Here is a 20,291-nt window from a genome sequence, read left to right on the forward strand (position 1 = left end):
GTCAATCATCAATCTTTTTGTGAATTTGCTCTTACCCACTGTAAGTGTGAACAGAGACATAAAATAAGATGAGAGAGAATAAGAATGGGGTGGGAGGAACTCTGATATTGAGGAAAAAGCTCTAACTGCATCAGCATTTTGCCTCTTTCATCCTTGACTCTCAAAGAGTATTATTCAAATTATCATAATGGTTTGAAAGAATTAATAAAATGTAAGTCTCTGTTTTTGGGAAGTTTCTTCAAAATAATCAATAAATATTTACTGTATTTCTCTTCTATGCCACACTTGTTGTTCAGCACATCACACACATTATTTTACTTACTCCTCAAAACAACCCAATTTGCCTGATGAGAGAATGAGGCTCGGAGAAATTGCATAACTTTCTGAAGGTCATGCAGCTAGATGTAAGATCTTAACCTCTAAACTCTATTTATTCTTAGGGTATTGGGGAACAATTGGATACCTCCAAGTAGAAAAGTGACATGATCAAACTGTATTTTAGAAACATCATCCTGGAAGCTGAATAGATTGGAGGGAGATAAGACTAGAGTCAGGCTAGAAGTTAGAAGGCTATTGTAATTATCTAAGCATGACCTGAATGTTGCCCAGGAGGTGGAAGTAGAAATGAAAATAAGTAGATGGATTCAAGCAAGATTTGAGAGTAGGCATCAACAGAATTTAACAAGAAAGGCAGCAAAGAGTCAAAGATGATCCTTGGGTTTCCCATTTGGGCAACCAGGTAGATTGATTGTTTTTATCAGTTGGAGCTGTTATGACAAGTATACCATAGACTTGATGGCTTAAACAACAGATATTTATTTCTCATAGTTCTGGAGTCTTCAAGTCCAAGATCAGGGTACTGACAGATTTGGTATCTGGTGAAAACTCATTTCCTGCTTTGCCAATGACCATTTTCCTCACTGAGTCCTCACATGATACAGAACTCTGAGCTCTTCATCCTCTTACAAGGGCACCAACTCCACTGTGCGGGACCCAACCACATGACCTCATCCAAACCAAATTACCTCCCAGAGCTCCACCTCCAAATGCCATCATAATGGGGATTAGGCTTCAACAACTGAATTTGGGGAGGAACGCATACATTCAGTTCATGATGCCTTTCCCTAAGATGGGAACACAGAAAAAGAATTGGTTTGGAAGTTGGGTATGTATGTGGGGGTGTAAAATGTTGAGTTTGAACACACGGTTTTGTGGTGTCTGAAATCTCCAAATGCAGATGTCCAATAAACAGTTTCCTATATTGGCCTGAAGTTCAAGTTAAGAGACGTGGGCTGGAGTTATAAATCTGGAGGTTATCAGAGTATGGATGGAAAGTAGATGAGATCACCCTGGAAAAACTGCAAAGTAAGAAGAGAAGCCAGCCTTGCAACATATCTGAAAAACAAAATAAAACAAAAGTAAATTAAATCAATATGCAAAAAGAGCCCAGGCAAGAAGGGAATCCACCAAGAAAATGAGAAGAACTAGTTAGATATGTACAAGCAAGGACTGTGGGAACAGGAGCCCAGAAGGATCAAGTTTCTGATGGGAGGAGTGCTCAGCTGCCTCAGTTGCTATAATGTTCCTGGTTAGCACTAAGGAGGTTATTGGAGGTTATTGGTGACATGAGGGCAGCAGAGTACAGGACAAAAACTAGACGTCAGTCTTCCTCTAGTTGCTAAATGGATGCATAGTATAGTGTAAATCTTGACATAATCCTGAGAAAAGTACATAAATCTGAGAAAAATAAGATTCAGGCATCTTCCTTGTCAATGAATATTACTTTCATTATTCCAGATTCTTTGTGCACACTAAAATCATGCAATTGGCATTTTACTTTCATTTCTGAAGGCTATTCAGTTATAATTTTACAATCTGATTTTTTCAAACTCGATATTCTTTTTTTTTTCTCTTTTTTTATTTTTTAAATTTTAAAATCTTTAATTCTTACATGCATTCCCAAACATGAACCCCCCTCCCACCTCCCTCCCCATAACATCTTTCTGGGTCATCCCCATGCACCAGCCCCAAGCATGCTGCATCCTGCGTCAGACATAGACTGGCGATTCAATTCACATGACGGCAGCATAAATTTGAGATATTAAGAGAGTCTTGATTTTTTTTTTTTAATACAGGTGCTCTCTGACAAACGAAGCAAAGCGAGAGCAGGTAAGTCTCTGAGGAAATCAGTTTTACTGATTGTCTGTGAAAGTTGTTTAAAGAGCCTTGCCTAGTTGCTATAAATTTAAGCATACCACGTGTCTTGCAGAGTAATTGATAGTCACAGTATGATGTTAAATCTGAGTGTATTCTACATCTTGAAGACTGGATCACTTCACTTAGTTGTTCCCTTGTCTTCATGCAGGCATATAGCGGGTTTAATTCATACACGCAGAAATTATTTTGCATAGCTATACATGTTTTGTTAGTCACTTTGCTATATGTACAAATATATATAGCAAAAAATAATCATTATACATCTGAAGCTATTAATACTATACTGTTACATGTGAAAAAAATTAAGGAACTTTAAAAGAAATTCCTTTGCATAACCAGACTTTGTCTTGAAATATGTACTATAGAAAAAGTAGTAAGAAAATAACAGCTGTACCAAAACAACTGCTAAGTCCTCTTGACAATAAAGAAAAGTAGCAATTTTTATTGTTGTATCTGCTATATTTGGAAATGTTATGCATAACATAAATCAAAATGCATCTTAATTTATTGACTTTCTTATTTCAATAATTACATAAAATAAGAAAAACTCCCTGGAACCATCACTTCTTACCATCTGTTTAGCAACTGTTGTTTTATTTGAACAGTTCTTTATTTGACCAGTCATTGTGGACACATCATTCTGAATCTTCTCATTTGTCCTTACTTCATATGGTCATTTAAATGTTTACACTTGAAAGGAAACCACTTCAAAAACTTCGTGTGATTCCATCACCCACATTCTTCACATGTTAAAGATAATGTGTTTCTGGGAAAGTTCAATGAAAGAATTAAAACTTCTTGTTTCTGAATTAATATCTTTAGGGCCTTTTTTGAAATAAATTTGTCAAATAATGCCACTAAAAATAATACTGTATTGCTGCCCTGATTTTTGGTAACCATCATTATTTTTTTTTCAATGACCTCTTTTTCTTTAGTCTGTTGGAGAAAACTTTTAGTTCCTATTCAAAAACCCAAGATCTCAGCTTCAGCTCAAGTTAGCATCAGCTTTGCAAAGGTCTCTGAATATAGTCATCTACTGTTCTATCTCTTGGGGAGGCTTGCAAGGAGACGTTCACACTGGATCACCAGGCAAAGTGATTGGCTGGAAATGCATCACAAAAATATCCTTGAGAATGTGCTGGCCCCACCAACTGTACCAAGAATCACCAAACAGAGTTGCTCCCGCCATTCTGTGAAGTGCTTATAGCATCAAGCATGCACAATTTTGTCCATATCCATTTTTATATTTGGAGAAGGATATGGCAACCCACTCCAGTATTCCTGCCTGGAGAATCCCATAGACAGAGTGCTGGCACGCTACAGTCTGTGGAATTGTGAAGAGTCGGATGCAACTGAAGCAACTTAACATGCATGCATACATTTTTATATTTGAGACCTTAATGATACATAACCCTCAACCACCTGACACCTGAGTGGGATATAAGCAACACCTGTTTTTAAAATCTTACGAATGTGTCCCAAATTGCAAACTATGCCCTAAGTAGAACCCTCTGTGCTTCATCACTTTTTGTTAAAATTCCAACTCAAGCTCAAGGGGTCGATCTTGCATTTACGTCAGCAAAGACTGTTTCAGTCCAGAAATCACAAAATGGGGGATTGACACAAATAAGCAGCATGCTAAGGTTTTAATTAAAATGTGATAGACTTATTTTCTTTTTATCATAAGCAAACCCAACTTTTTATAGTTAAAGGATATTTTCCATCATACAAAATTACAGTCAAGAGAGTAAATAAGAAACAAGTCCCACTAACTTCTGGCCAGAAATGACAAGTACTTTTCTAACAAATCTCCAATGAGGAATTTCAGCTTTGATAGCTCTGATCTGGTATAAAAGTACCAGATTTGATGTGCAGCTTATCCTCCAGTATCCATATATCGTGCAGTGGGGGTTCAGTCTACCAGAGACTCAGTTTTTAGCTGCTTATCTACTCTGCCAGCTAGTGCTTCATCTTGACATTAAAAAAAGCATTGGCATTGGCAAGCAAGCCAGCAGAACCTAGAAAAGAGTCAAATTAATTTTCACATAAATATTTATGCAAAGTGCTCTGGGAATAGGAAGTATTGGTGAAGGGTGTCTGAGGACAATTTTTCTGCACACATAAATCAGAGGAGAATTTTTGAAGTCTAATTCATATTTCCATGCAAATGTGAAACCGTCCATATTTTGGGCTTTTCAATTACAGCTGCCCTCTTTTTTTTAATCTCATTTTTCAAATTAAATTATTTTAACAATGTAAATTTTTAGTGGTCATTCTTTCCTGCTGTTTGTAAGATGTGAAGTCAGCTCTCCTCATTTTTGGCTTCCCATCAGTGCTCCTTGACTGGAGGTTTCAAGAGCTTCTATCTGTATGCTTTACCAAAGATGCAATATGGAAGTCAGACAGAATAGGCTATTCAGTATATAGGGACGTAGGATATAACATGACATAGAAGGACATGCCGTGACGTAACCTCACTGTTTGTCCTTGTAAGGTGATTCCTTATGATTCTTTCTTGTGTGTTAAAATGGTATGATCTCTATTTTCCTCTGGTCTCAAGTCACTGGAGAGGGATAAGTGGGGAACCCAGTGTAATAGAAGCTGAGGCACAAGGAGGTGGTGATCTAAAGGCCAGTCAGTGTTGTTACATTCAGTAATAAATTAAGAGAAGGTGTCACTAAGTAACTACACTCTTTTTAAAGGAGTTTAGACTGTCCAACAGGGCAAAATATTTTAGCCTAGTAATAGAAGAAACATTTGCTATGATAATAATGGCGTAAATTCTGAATTTGTGCTTATCATACTGTGACCTTTGTGAGGTAAAAAGTCAAAATGGAAATGAATGGTACATACTATGGTATGACTTCCCTAGTGACTTTTCATTTTGAAAAGTTAATATAAATGTTTAAATGCTAACCCATATGGTTATGGTTAACTTAATCTGTCCTTAAATTCAGTTTGTCATGGGACATGTTTTTTCTTTCTTCAAATTTGTAAGTAGGAGACCAAATTCCAGTGTTGCTCACTATCAAGAATTTTGAATATTGCACTGGCATACTGTTTTTCTCATACAACATGTATTTTTGCTTCCAGATTATAAAAAAGAAAAGAAATTCTCTTCCATTTAGAAAAGTATTTGAAAACCTGAGGAAAATAAGCCCACATCTGAAGAAATTGCTTACATTTTTTTTCTCCATTATTTCATTAGGGTAGCAGGGACAGCTCCTCTAAGCACAGTCTCAGAGGGATTTTCATGGCCATAAGTATTCCTCCTTCCTGAAAGCGCTTAATTACTTTCTGCCCCCTCAGCTTCATGTGTTACGGCATTTTGTTAGACCCATTATCAAGAGTATGAAGACTGGCTCAAAAAGAATTTTCCCAGGTGTTAGAGATGCAAAATATGCAGGTAATCAAAAGTGCAGCGAAATCCAATGACCATGAACAGAAGCATATGCTATGGAATGTTCGCATTCTTCCACTTCACTGGAATTTAACCATAGTGACAAATCCCCAAGAGCGAGAAATCCCCAGTGCCTCTCACCAATCTCAACTGAAAATTATAGCTTCATTTTAATTCAGAGTAATGAACGTCTACTGTGTCCCTAGCACTGTGCAAGGTCTTAGCAACACAAAGATAAATGAGATAAAATTATCCCTCCTTCAAGAAACTTACCCAACTTGAATCCCTTTCTCTTAAGATTACTTTAGCGAAACCAGAGCTTGTCAGTAAATGTGTGACTGGTGAAAGTTACAATCATTTAATACGTTTTCAAATTGTGATTTCCTATGGCTACATAAAGAGAAGCCATTACCATTTGTGGCAGTATGCCCTCATGAGGCAAAAGGAAAGCATCCAGTGTGTGCTGAGAGGAAACTTGGTTTTATTTTATATTAATTTGTATGAATCTCTATCATAAAATGCAAGTGCCACATAAAGCTTAAGAGCTATATAAATCTAGTTCACATTCTTTCCCTCCATATTTGAGTTGTGCCAGCTTATTCTGGATGCTTAGTTATAGCCCTTGTAAGCTGCCAACTTAAATACAGAGGGAAAGGAGAGTGGTTTTTAGCCACCATTCCTACCTCTTGCAGCTGGTGTTCAAAGTCTTCTCTAGGGCAGTGCTTCCTAAGTATCTGAAAGAGTCCCATGTAGCAGGAAGTCAGGGAAACTGTCAAACCAGCAAAGATGAAATTTGTTTTACCTGAAGAATTCAGGTGACTTTTGTGTTCCTATTCCCTCCTCTTGAAGTGTTTATTCCCCAGCACTTAGCATGGCTGTCTTCTCCTCACCATCCAGCTTACATCCACTGCTTTTAAAACTCTTCTCTGCCCACTCTATCTGAAGAGGTTGGCTCCCCCAACCCCAGTTTTTTTCTCTGTGGTCTCTTTGTTTCCCTCACAGCACTTGTCAGAATTTAATTTCTTCCTTCCATCCTTCCCTCCTTTCTCTCTTCCCGTTAGACTAGGTGGCCTGTGTCTTGTTAATTGTTTTATCCCTTGTGCTCAGCAGACTGCTGCTACCTAACAGGTGCTCAAAAACATTCGATGAGTAGAAGAATCCCTGAACAATTGTTTTATATCAATATAATTATGTACCTTCCATAGAAAAACATATATGCAAGAGGAAAACCATTGTGTTTATCCAGCTGCTTTGTGACATTCTTGGCACATTGCTGGGTACCCACTTTGAAGAACTGGAATATTAAGTCTGGGATATTAGGGGAAAATAGAGGACTGTGTTTATTGAGTGCCTACTGTGTTCCAGATTATGATAGATTATCTATGAATATTCACTCATTCAATCCTCAAGAAGCCCTATATCATAAGGGGTATTGTCCTCAGTTTTTACATATAAAAAATAAGGATCAATGAGATTAAATTGCTCAATGAGTATCAAAGTTGGAATTTAAACTTGATTCTATCTGATTTTTAAGCTCACGTAAAAAAAGTATATCAAAGAGTTAGTCTCTCAGTCATGTCCAATTCTTTGAAACCCCATGGACTGTAGCCCTCCAGGCTCTTCTGTCCATGTTTTTCACTAAACAAATACTTCTCAAGGAGTATAGTGGGGTGGGGTTGGGGACTGGGAGTTGTTAGTTGCTACTGCTTGTCCATCCATAAACTCAACTGCTGTATTTTGTATATTCATAAATTTATTGAGTTAAATTGCATAAGCATTATGATTCATTACATAATGAATACAAGGAAGGACAAGAAAGTGCCTTCCGTCAAGGAGCTCACAGTTAGTGGGGAAGAGAATAAACAATACATGAAGTGATCAAAATGTGGATATTTTCTGTTATATTTATATTCTGCAACTTAGAATATAAACATGGCAAGGACACAGCAGGATCCTTAAAATCTAAAAAAAATTACTGTTGCAAATACTTTAATGAAATTTTATTTGAAAATTCCCTCATAAATAGTAATAGTAATCATTTATAAAAAATGAGTTCTGGAGACCAAAATTGAAGCAAACCAAGAGGTTTGATCTTAGGCTGCTGTTGTTGCTTCTTTTTTTTTTTTTTTTTTTTGACTGCACCATGCAGCATGTGGGATCTTAGTTCCCCAACCAGGGATGAAACCTGTGCCACCTGCAATGAAAGTGTTGGAGGCTTAACCACTGGACCACCAAGGAAGACCCTGTTGTTGCTTCCATAGTGCCTTGGAAGCAGCCAGATTTGAGCAAATCCTAAATGATAAAAGGCAAATCAGTACCTGATTTCTCCCCTTTGTTGTTTCTTTGAAAATTAGGCTCATTCTTCTCGAGGGTAAAAGTCTTAGAATAGATGAGACCATGACCAGAAAGCAGAAAAGCAGTTACAGCACTTGGAAGCTTATTTGTTGGCAACAGGGAAAGAATAATATCTTGTTAAGAGAATCTTTCTTTGTTCTGGATAATTTCTTCCATCAGGAGCATTGAAGTATTAATGCATTTTGTTTTTCAGTACCATTTCTTGCAAGTAATAGACCTAAGCCAGAACCTATCCTTTTCACCTTATGCCCTATTTGTTTCATGAACTGAAAGGAAAATATTAAAATTTCTGTTAGATACAGCATGATTTTATGTTTTTATTTGCTACCTTTAATAAAAATGGATCTCTCTACTTTTATGCATAGCATGTTGGTTTCTTATATAAAGTTAATGTTGAAAATAAAGTATTATTTCATTTTGCAGTTTTACAATGTACCCACTTCTTATAAATAGATTTGAGATTAGTCAATGTTTATATTTATTATTCTTGAAACTGCAATCTCTGTAAATAGTGCATTAAGGAAAATACCAGATTTAAAAGGCAGCCATAACTTTTGCTTTTGAAATTGCCTTATATAAGTATGCTGTATTCAAATATATACTCTTGAAAGCATCTTTCACACACCATTATTTTCATTGCACTATTATAAATAAATATAGTCCCATGGAAAATTTTCAATCATATTGACTGCACCATTACTACAGATGAATAACTTTGATGTATATTTATCTCTAGCCATTATTCAGTCTTTGGAAATACTGGTAGGTCTAAATGATTTCTTGTAGGCTCCACTTGTTTTGTGAAGCTGCTCCTTCCCCAAGGCAGCCCTGAAATTACCATTTGAAAATATGGGACCTTTTATAAAACATTGTCCTAATCCAAAAAGTTGAACACATTCTTTAGAAAAAGAATATTTGGCCCCATATTATTTTTTTACAGAATTTAATCATTGAATACTATTCAGTTACAGCCCTCAAATTTATGTGTACATCTTTTGTTAACATCCTCTTCTAAGAGAGGAACAGAGATTCCAAAATCACATTAGTGTGTGGGCACCATCACCAAGAGCTGGCAATTGTGGTTCTTCTCACCCCGCATCAGCACCTTCCAATCTGGAAACATGGTAGCCCCTCTAGCCAAAGCTATGGTTTTTCCAGTTGTCATGTATGGATGTGAGAGTTGGACTATAAAGAAAGCTGAGCACCGAAGAATTGATGCTTTTGAACTCTGGTGTCGGAGAAGACTTTTGAGAGTCCCTTGGACTGCAAGGAGATCCAGCCAGTCAATTCTAAAGGAAATCAGTCCTGAATATTCATTGGAAGGACTGATCGTGAAGCTCCAATACTTTGGCCACCTGATTTGAAGAACTGACTCAGTGTAAAAGACCCTGATGCTAGGAAAGATTGAAGGCCAGAGGAGAAAGGGACAACAGAGGATAAGATGGTTGGATGGCATCATCTACTCAAGGGACATGAGTTTGAGCAAGCTCCAGCAGTTGGTGATAGCAGGGAAGCCTGGCGTGCTGCAGTCCATGGGGCTGCAAAGCGTCAGACACAACTGAGCCACTGAACTGATTGAACCTCAGCTACTGAAATAAGCCTCATTTTACTAATATATGTATCTGGCATAATTTTTATAGGGGTTATATGGATAACAGATGGAGAGTACTGAGTTTGATGCCTGCATATGGTCAGTGCATGGTGGCAATTACTTGCCTTATTAATAATAATTAAATCTGTTCAAAGTTCCCATAATCACCTTCAACAACAACTTGTGTTTACTGAGTACCCAAATGATGCATGATAAAGCATTTTAATGGTGGACGCAAGGCCATAAATTAAAAAAAGAAGAAGTCAAGATGTTCTAACTTTTAAGATATCAAAGCTCATTCTTTACTAGTTATCTTGAATAAGTCACATTCTGTTTCCTCAGATGTAAAATATGAGAAGAGTTTTGTTTCAGTAATAGAAGTGCTATGACCACTTAATGTAACAATTATAATAAGTTTCATAATGAATAAGTACACCCAGCCTACTACTCTAAAAGGAAATTTATGGATGAGAGATTCATATAATTTCAAAAACCAACATGATAACTTAACTATAATAAATGAAACCAAAAAGAAAGTTAAATGATTGTGTACTTAATTTATAATGTTCAGCTTGATTATATTAAAAGATATAATGAAGCAATCTGATACTTATAATGAGTAGGTTTGGATTTTTAAAAAGGTAAGAATATGAGAAGCCACTTGATGGAAGGGGTATAGGAATATGAAGGAGTGGAGATAAGGATGGAATTAGAATAAAACCAGGATTGAGATGAGTAATAACAGACTTATATATGAGATAAAAGGCAGGAGAAAATAATCTTAATTAAAGTAAAGATTAGATGTCAAGACAAATTGTTAACTCATGTAGAGAAAAATAAGAAAGTTTGATTTCTTGTAAATGAGGTGAGCTTTGTTCATGTATAATGTCACAATAATTAATCTCCTGTGCTATAATAAGAAACAGAACAAAATCTATCTCCTTTCTTGAAATTCCACCACCCGTGGCAATGCATGCAGCCAGGCTCGTATTTAGGAAGACATTAGAGATCATTTTGTTCCGTGAGCAACAGAAAGTGAGAATGGATTAGAAAAAGAAGCTTTACTACAAGAGGCTATAGAGAAATTGTGTAATTGATGTATGGAAACAGTAATGAAAAGCCTAGATAATTAAAAAATAAATGCTTTAAACATAGATGGTCATATTTCAGTTAAGTTCAGCTCAGTTCCTCAGTCATATCTGATTCTTTGCAACCCTGTCCATCACCAACTCCCTGAACTTGCTCAAACTCAAATTCAGTGCATATTGCTGCTGCAGTCACTTCAGTCGTGTCCGACTCTGTGCGACCCCATAGATGGCAGCCCACCAGGCTCCGCAGTCCCTGGGATTCTCCAGGCAAGAACACTGGAGTAGGTTGCCATTTCCTTTTCCAATGCATCAAAGTGAAAAGTGAAAGCGAAGTCACTCAGTCGTGTCCAACTCTTTGCGACCCCATGGACTGCAGCCCACCAGGCTCCTCCATCCATGGGATTTTCCAGGCAAGAGTACTGGAGTGGGGTGCCATTGCCTTCTCCCTCAGTGCATATTAAAACCGTGTAAAAACTACTTTCTATTTGTATGTGTAAATGGAATTAGCATCTAGTCTCAGAGAATCTCAGATAAAAATGTATGTGGCAAGAGATCTTAAAATCATGTAGAATGCAGGGCAGTTCTTCACTGGGCATGCCTGTCCTATGGCCTTCAGGATAGTCACTAAATTTGATTAGAAACTCCTAATTATTGCAGTAAACAAAAATGTACTCCTTCATTTTCTTCCCCAAATGCACCCTTCTAGGAAATGTAAGATCTCTACTAAGAATCATTGGCTTGGAGAGCAAGCACATCAGTGTATTTGACTTTCCACGTGCAGGCACGAATCTAGCAGCATGACTTGAGGTTGGGATACCACCTAGACTGGGACTGAGAGTGCATTTTGCAACTTGTTCCTTCAACTTCCTGGTGCCAACCGTGGCATGCCAGTTCTAACAGTCTGTAGATACTTCAGATGCTTGTTGGACACCCTGCTTAAATTCATGGCCTTGAAATCTCTTTCCAAGTAGGAGGCATAGGCAAAACTTCATGCTTCTAGTAAAAAAAAATAACACCTCTGAATGAATGAGTATACCGTGCAAACCCGCTATTCCATTTAAATAGTTACATATATGGTGGTTTTCCTTTTCACTGAACTCCTATATAAAATGAGACCACAACTTTTGTTCATCTTTTGAGCATTTCAGTGAGTTTTAAAACTTCTATTCTTAGCTCTGTTCTATCTGTTCTTAGCTCTACAACTCACATCAAAATCAATCTGACATTTGATAACAATCAGCAGCTCAAATTAACAAACTCAGCTTTGGATAGGATTTTAATTCATCTATGAAAGTCATCTTCCAATTATGGAAGCAAACCAATTTCTCTTCTGGAAAATTCAGTAAACGCATGCTTGTCAGACTATGTCTATTTTGAGTTATATTGTAAGGTTTCTGAAAGGCACAATTGAGTTACATAGTAACATACAAGATGAATTTATATTTTTACATGTAAAATACATCCACATCCTTACTCCTTATGGTCTTTTTTAAAAAAATAAGCAATTCTGTGTTCCCTATCACCCATAGGATGAAACCATCCAGAAAACCTGTCTGGCCATCAAAGTTCCTTAACAATCTGACTGCAACTTACCCCTACTCCCTTCCACTCTGTCAGACAACACCTCAGTCCCTTTTCTAGCTGTCTATATTTCCTTCCTCACAAACATCATTCAGGCCAGACACAGTTGCTTCTGGGCCTGCAGTTGAACCCCTACTTTGTCATGTAATCACTTCACTTTCAGAGTCAGCTTTTTTCATAAGTACAAAGCAGAGGGCATTAAATGATGTAACGTACACAATGCTTAGCACAGACTCTAGAACACAGTGGGTCCCCCAGAGCTGTGAGTCCCTCTCTCCTCCTTTTAAAGGTCTTTATCTCAAAATCTGTAAAAGCACTGTCTTTGAGGCCAGGCCAAATTCTACCTCTGTGAAAATTTCCCTTGAGACCTTAGCTGAAAGTACTCACTCATTTACAGATGAAGATACTGGATACAGAGAAACTAAGTAGCTTGGGGCTTCATTACTGGTTCAATGTAAAGCATAGTTTCCAGCCTAAGTGATCTGGCACTAGTGTGTGCTTTTATTTTTAAACAGGATATAGATTTTAAAAAAATAACTCGAGATGTAATTTGTGTACCAAATGTGTACGCATTCAAAATGTACAATTCAAAAAAAAAAAGGTGTACAGCTCAATGGTTTGTACCGTAATCACAAAGGTGTGCAGCCATCACCACAAGCAGTTTGAGAACATATTCATTACTCCAGAAACAAAGCAGTCACTTTGCATTTCCCCTCAATCTTACCCTCTAGTCGCCAGCCACTGTTAATCTACTTTCTGTCTCTACAGAGATGCCTATTCTGATATTGCGTATAAATGGACTCATAAAATATGTGGTCTCCTGTACCTTGTTACTCTCTTCCCATAATGCTCTCAAGGTTCATCCATACTGTGGCGTGTATCAGTACTTCATTTCTCTTTATTGTTGAGTAATATTCTGTTGTATGGATAAACCTTACTAATCTATCTGTTCATCAGTTTATAGACATTTGGATTCTTCCCACCTGTTGGTTTATGATTAACATTATTGTAAATCTTCATCTACATGTTTTTGTGTGAACATTTTAGGGCTTCCCAGGTGGCTCAATTGGAGAAGGCAGTGGCACCCCACTCCAGTACTCTAGCCTGGAAAATCCCATGGACAGAGGAGCCTGGTGGGCTCCAATCCATAGGGTCGCTAAGAGTCAGACATGACTGAGCAACTTCACTTTCACTTTTCACTTTCATCCATTGGAGAAGGAAATGGCAACCCACTCCAGTGTTCTTGCCTGGAGAATCCCAGGGATGGTGGGAGCCTGGTGGGCTGCCGTCTATGGGATCCCACAGAGTCAGACACGACTGAAGCAACTTAGCAGCAGCAGCAGCAGGTACCTCAATGGTAAAGAGTTTACCTGCCAATGCAAGAGATGCAGAAGACCCAGGTTCGATCCCTGGGTTGGGAAGATGCCCTGGAGGAGGAAATAGCAACCTACTCCAGTATTCTTGCCTGGAGAATCCTATGGACAGAGGAGCCTGGAAGGCTACAGTCCGTGGGGTCTCAAAGAGTCAGACACAACTAAGCAACTGAACATGCATGCATGTATTTATTATTCTTGTGTACATATTTATAATTGCTGGGTCATATGCTAAAGCTGAAACTCCAGTACTTTGGCCACCCTCATGCGAAGAGTTCACTCATTGCAAAAGACTTTGATGCTGGGAGGGATTGGGGACAGGAGAAGAAGGGGACGACAGAGGATGAGATGGCTGGATGACATCACCGACTCGATGGACGTGAGTCTGAGTGAACTCTGGGATTTAGTGATGGACAGGGAGGCCTGGTGTGCTGCGATTCATGGGGTCACAGTCGGACACGACTGAGCGACTGAACTGAACTGAACTGAACTGAACTGATGGTAACTCTGTGTTAAACATTTTGAGGAACTGCCAAACTGTTTTTCAAAGTGACTATATCAGTTTAAATTCTTACCAACAATGTGTGAGGGTTTCAATTTCTCCACATCCTCACCAATGCTTATTATTATCTGACTTTATAGCCATCCTGGTGGGTGTGAATTTGTAGTTTTAATTTGTATTTCCCTAATGACTAACGATGTTGTACATCTTTTCACATGCCTATTGGCCACTTGCATTATCTTCCTTGAAGAAATGTCTGTTAAGCCCTTTGAAAATTATTTTTAAGCCCATTAAATTAAAAAAAGTTTTTTTAATTTATTTTTGACCACACCATGTGGCACGTGGGATCTTAGGTTCCCCAACCAGGGATTGAACCTGTGTCCCCTGTATTGGAATTGCAGAGTCTTAACCCCAGGACCACCAGGGAGGTCCCTAAGCCCATTTTTAAATTGGGTTATTGCCTTTTTAGAGTGTTGAGTTTTGGAGTTTTTAAATATATTCTTGTGTACAAGACATTATCAGGTATACAATTGGCAAATATTTTCTCCCATTTTGTGAGGTGTCTTTTCACTTTCTTAGTGATGTTCTTTGAAATACAAACTTTTAAAACTTTGATGAATTCCAGTTTATTTTTTCTTTTGTTGCTTCTGTTTGTTATGTTGCCTATATCTAAGAAAGCTTTGCCTAACCTAACCCAAGTTCATGAAAATTTACTCCTATGTTTTCTTCTAAAAGTCTTGTGGTGTTAGCACTTGAATTTAGGCCTGTCATCACCTGGAATTTTTTGTGTTTGGTCTAAGGCAGGAGTCTAACTCCAGACTTTACCATGTGGATATCCAATTGTTCCAGCATTACTTGCTGAAAAAACTATCTTTCCTCTACTGATTTGGAACCCTTGTTGAAAAAGAGACTATGTACTTAATTGCAGTACTGTCATCTCTCCTCTCTGTCCATCAGGTTCCTTCGTCCTTACGAACTACCTTTTCTTCAATCATGCCCTGCTCTTCCACACATCTGTTCTTGCGGTCTATCTTGAATGCAGCTCCCCACTTTGTCTGCTATCTTGAATACTAGCTTAAATGGAATCTACTTTGTCTAGTTGTTGTGGCTTTAGCTGCAGCACATTATTTAGTTTTTCTAAATGTTTTACTTGTCATACTGGATCATTATCTAGTTATTGACAATTCTGCTTTAAAGAAAACTATCATTCTCTTTCTCCAAGCACCTGGCACAGTGTCCAGCATATTATAGACACTATAAGTTTAAATCTGTTGAAATGAATTAATGAACATAGCCTTGGCTAGGAATTTTAGGACCTATAAGAAATCCAGGAAGATCCTAAAGATATCAAGAGTTCAATAAATATAAAAGTTAATAAAATGAAAACTGCAACCTACAGTGAAAACATCATTTCTCATGCTTCTGATAAATTTCCTGCAGACTTATCGTTGCTATATCACTGTTAAGAACAGAGAAAGCTAGTAAAAATTTTACAGGTTGATAAAATATTTTGTGAGCTAATGCACTTTAAAAATGTATTTTACAGATCGAATTACTGAAAATATTCTTAAATCAATTTTGTTAATATCTTTCACATAGATTTTATAGCATATTTTTAAAAGATTAAGAATATTTTAGTTGCCAGTCCACAGTCATTTTCCATGCACATTCATTGGCCCTGATTTTAAAAGATAATTGATTTATAAAGGTGTTTATGGGACCAATATTATACACAACTATTGGAAACTAAGGTCTGTGTAATGCTGCGGCAAATAACAGTAAATAACCATAAAATAAGAGGACAACACTTTTCCAGGCCCAATTCTAAGGAAAAAAAAACAAAAGAAAACAAACAGAAGAAACCTAAATCAAATGCTTTATTTCTTCTTGTAAAAATTTTCTTTAATTGATCTATTTCAAATTAGAAAATAATATATGCTTGGACAAGCTGGTGAAGTAATGTAAGATAAATAAAGTAAAAGTAAATCATCCCCTTTCATTCTTACTGCCACGGCAAAGCAACCAGTTTTGATAGTTAAATTGTTAGTCAGAATATTCTCTTTTCTCTTTAAGCATTCACATACCTTTAAACATATCTCAGATATCTATTGCTGTGTGACAGATTACCCCAAAAGAGGTGAGGTGGGATTATTACCAGGCATCTTTGCAGTCTACCCAACATTCAAACCTGCTTTGTGTGTGATTTGGTCTAGATGAAATGAATGCATAATAACGCATTACTGTAAAACTCTTCTTAAGAATATATTATAGACATACTCATGAAGATCATGAAGATCTAATTCCAGCTGTCACCTTCTAGTTTCTTTATGCATATTACCCACACTCATATATGGGCTTCCCAGGTGGTGCTAGAGATAGAGAAACTGCCTGGCAATGCAAGAGACTAAAAAGGCTTGGGTTCGATCCATGGGTTGGGAAGATCCCCTGGAGGAGGGCATAGCAACCGGCTCCAGCATTCTTACCTGGAAAATCCCATGGACAGAGGAGCCTGGTGGGCTACACTCTATGGGGTCGCAAAGAGCTGAACACGACTGAAACGACTTAGCACATGCACACACACACACACACACATTTATATATGGTTTTGGTGAATTTTTTCTCTCCTCTTTTTTTTGCATTACATTTTAATGATCCTTTAATCCCAACCTCTGCCCACTGAATCTTCTGGGCCTCATGTCCATAAGACAGCCCAAGATGAGATCTGATGTGTTTCTTTCCAGACTTGCTCTAAGGAGGGCTTAGTCTAGTTCAGTTAACTCTGTACTCTTCAGTCATTTTATTTTATTGAAAGTAAAATCTTTTTCCCTTACAGGCAGATAAAACCCACAGTATCTGGGGGTGAAATGGCTAGTTTTATCTCCCCTCCCCCAATATTTATACTAGTATATTTTATTTTTCTGTCTTATAGCATTTTCTGATTTGATTGCAATGGTTTAAATGTGTTTCAGTTTTTAGAGTAAATCTCCTGTTAAGTTTCAATAAATATTCTTCATCAAATTTTAATCTTTATTATTATTATCTTAGCATTTTAACTTAATAGTTGCATAGTCTTATTTTATCAAATGACCTTTTCATATTAATATTAATTTCCTTTTTAATTTGTCTGTTTTATCATTTTTAAAAGTTGACTTCCTAATTTAAAACGTTTCTGCATTCCAAGATATAATTTCACTAGTGGTAATGTGTTGTGGTTATTATGCTATTATTAATATTCTTCTTTTTGAAATAAATTTCTAACTTAAAGGAAATTTGCAAAAATAGTCCAAAAAAGCATGTATACTCTTTGATAGATTTACTATATAACCATTACTTAGACTTACCAATTTTTAATATTTTATCATTTTTTAAAAATTTTGTTCCATTTGCTTTATCATTTACACTCTCTCTGGTTAACTCACCCTTTGTTTTTGCAAAATGAAGCAAATGCATGTGGACATTTTGTCTTCTTTTTTCCCCACAAAATTAGCATTCTATTTTTGCTCTGTTGCATTTTCATGTGTCACATAACTATATTCTGGAGAGCACTTCTTATCAGTTTAAGATTCTTTATTAATTTATTTTTTTAAATAGCTATATAACACTCCATTGTGTGTATGAACCACAGTTCAACCAACTTATCTCTTATGTTTGGGCTGTTAGGTACTTTCCAACATTTTGCAAATACAGGTAATGCTGAAAAGCATGATATTACACATATGTGTTTTCATTCAGCAAAAGTGTGTAAAGGTTACTTTCCAGGAATGGGATTGCTTGTTGCTTGATCAAATTCAGGATTCAGTTCATTGCTCAGTCATGTCCTACCCTTTGCGATCCCATGGACTGCAGCACCCCAGGCTTCCCTATCCATCACCAACTCTGGGAGCCTGCTCAAACTCATGTCCATCGAGTCAGTGATGCCATTCAACCATCTCATCCTCTGTCGTCCCCTTCTTCTCCAGCCTTCAAACTTTCTCAGCATCAGGCTCTTTACCAGTGAGTCAGTTCTTTACATCAGGTGGCCAAAGCATTGGAGTTTCAGCTTCAGCATCAGTCCTACCAATGAATATTCAGGCCTGATTTCCTTTAAGATAGACTGGCTTGATCACCTTGCAGTCCAAGAGTCTTCTCCAACACCACAGTTCAAAAGCATCAATTCTTCTGCACTCAGATTTCTATATAGTACAACTCTCACAGCCATACATGACTACTGAAAAAACCATAGCTTTGACTAGATGGACCCTTGTCAGCAAAGTAATGTCTCTGATTTTTAATATGCTGCCTAGGTTGGTCATAACTTGTCTTCCAAGGAGTAAGTGTCTTAATTTCATGGCTGGCAGTCACCATCTGCAGTGATTTTGGAGCCCCCCAAAATAAGGCTTCTCACTGTTTCCACCGTTTCCCCATCTATTTCCCATGAAGTGAAGGGACCAGATGCCATGGTCTTCGTTTTCTGAATGTTGAGCTTTAAGCCAACTTTTTCATTCTCCTCTTTCACTTTCATCAAGAGGCTTTTTAGTTCCTCTTCACTTTCTGCCATAAGGGTGGTGTCATCTGCATATCTGAAGTTATTGATGTTTCTCCCAGCAATCTTGATTCCAGCTTGTGCTTTATCCAGCCCGGCATTTCGCATGATGTACTCTGCATATAAGTTAAATAAGCAGGGTGACAATATACAGCCTTGACATACTCTTTTCCCTATTTGAAACCAGTCTGTTGTTCCATGTCCAGTTCTAACTTGCTTCTTAACATGCATACCAATTTCTCAAGAGGCAAGTCAGGTGGTCTTCTCTTTAAGAATTCTTCAGTTTGTTGTGATCCACACAGTTGAAGGCTCTGGCATAGTCAATGAAGCAGAAGTAGATGTTTTTCTGGAACTCTCTTGCTTTTTTGATGATCCAACAGATGTTGGCAATTTGATCTCTGGTTCCTCTGCCTTTTCTAAATCCAGCTTGAACATCTAGAAGTTCATGGTTCATATACTTTTGAAGCCTGGCTTGGGGAATTTTGAACATATATTGCTAGCATGTGTGAGATGAGTGCAATTGTGTGGTAGTTTGAACACTCTGGCATTGCCTTTCTTTGGGATTGGAATGAAAACTGACCTTTTCCAGTCCTGTGGCCACTGCTGAGTTTTCCAAATTTGCTGGCATATTGAGTGCAGCACTTTCACAGTATCATCTTTCAGGATTTGAAATAGCTCCACTGGAATTCCATCACCTCCACTAGCTTTGTTCGTAGTGATGCTTTCTAAGGCCCACTTGACTTCGTGTTCCAGGATGTCTGGCTCTAGATGAGTGATCACACTATCATGATTATCTGGGTCATAAAGATCTTTTTTGTACCATTCTTCTGTGTATTCTTGCCACCTCTTCTTAATATCTTCTGCTTCTGTTAGGTCCAGACGATTTCTGTCCTTTATTGAGTCCATCTTTGCATGAAATGTTCCCTTGGTGTCTCTAATTTTCTTGAAGAGATCTCTAGTCTTTCCCATTCTATTGTTTATCTCTATTTCTTTGCATTGATCACTGAGGAAAGCTTTCTTGTCTCTCCTTGCTACTCTTTGGAACTCTGCATTCAGATGGGAATATCTTTCCTTTTCCCCTTTGCCTTTAGCTTCTCTTCTTTTCTCAGCTATTTGTAAGGCCTCCTCAGACAGCCATTTTGCCTTTTTGCATTACTTTTCCTTGGGGATGGTCTTGATCACTGCCTCCTGTACAATGTCAGGAACCTCCATCCGTAGTTCTTCAGGCACTCTGTCTATCAGCTCTAATTCCTTAAATCTATTTGTCACTTCCTCTGTATAATCATAAGGGATATGATTTAGGTCATACCTGAATGATCTAGTGGTTTTCCCTACTTCCTTCAATATAAGTCTGAATTTTGAAATTAGAATAATTTTGCTTGGTCAAACGGCTTATATTTATTTACATTCACACCAGCAATATGTAAAAGTGCTTGATCTCTCAGCTTCACCAGGTGAATATATTCTCAAGCTTTTAATTTTGCCATTCTGGAAGGTGAAAGTGATATAGCAGTGAACTTTAAATTTACATTTCTCTATTGTGAATGAAGATAAATGTCTTTTCATATGTATAATAGTTGTTTTGTGTTTTGTATGTCTTTATGAATTATTATTCCTATCCTTTGCCCATCTTTTTGTCAATTTTTGGTCTTTTTCTACTCT

The 20,291-nt window shown here is 37.4% G+C and overlaps 1 protein-coding gene across 5 annotated transcripts in view; it reads left to right on the forward strand.

The window, feature by feature from the left end:
- The window catches only part of STARD13 (StAR related lipid transfer domain containing 13), a 573,794-nt gene that overhangs the window by 268,955 nt on the left and 284,548 nt on the right, over positions 1–20,291 (forward strand). For all 5 annotated transcript variants that reach the window (XM_060394451.1, XM_060394453.1, XM_042254792.2 and 2 more), the window contains one exon: positions 2,136–2,169. In XM_060394451.1, the coding sequence (XP_060250434.1) occupies positions 2,136–2,169 (34 nt within the window). The remainder of the gene's footprint in view (positions 1–2,135; positions 2,170–20,291) is intronic.

This window comes from Ovis aries, chromosome 10 (genome assembly GCF_016772045.2).
Source record: "Ovis aries strain OAR_USU_Benz2616 breed Rambouillet chromosome 10, ARS-UI_Ramb_v3.0, whole genome shotgun sequence".
In the NCBI taxonomy this organism is placed as follows: domain Eukaryota; kingdom Metazoa; phylum Chordata; class Mammalia; order Artiodactyla; family Bovidae; genus Ovis; species Ovis aries.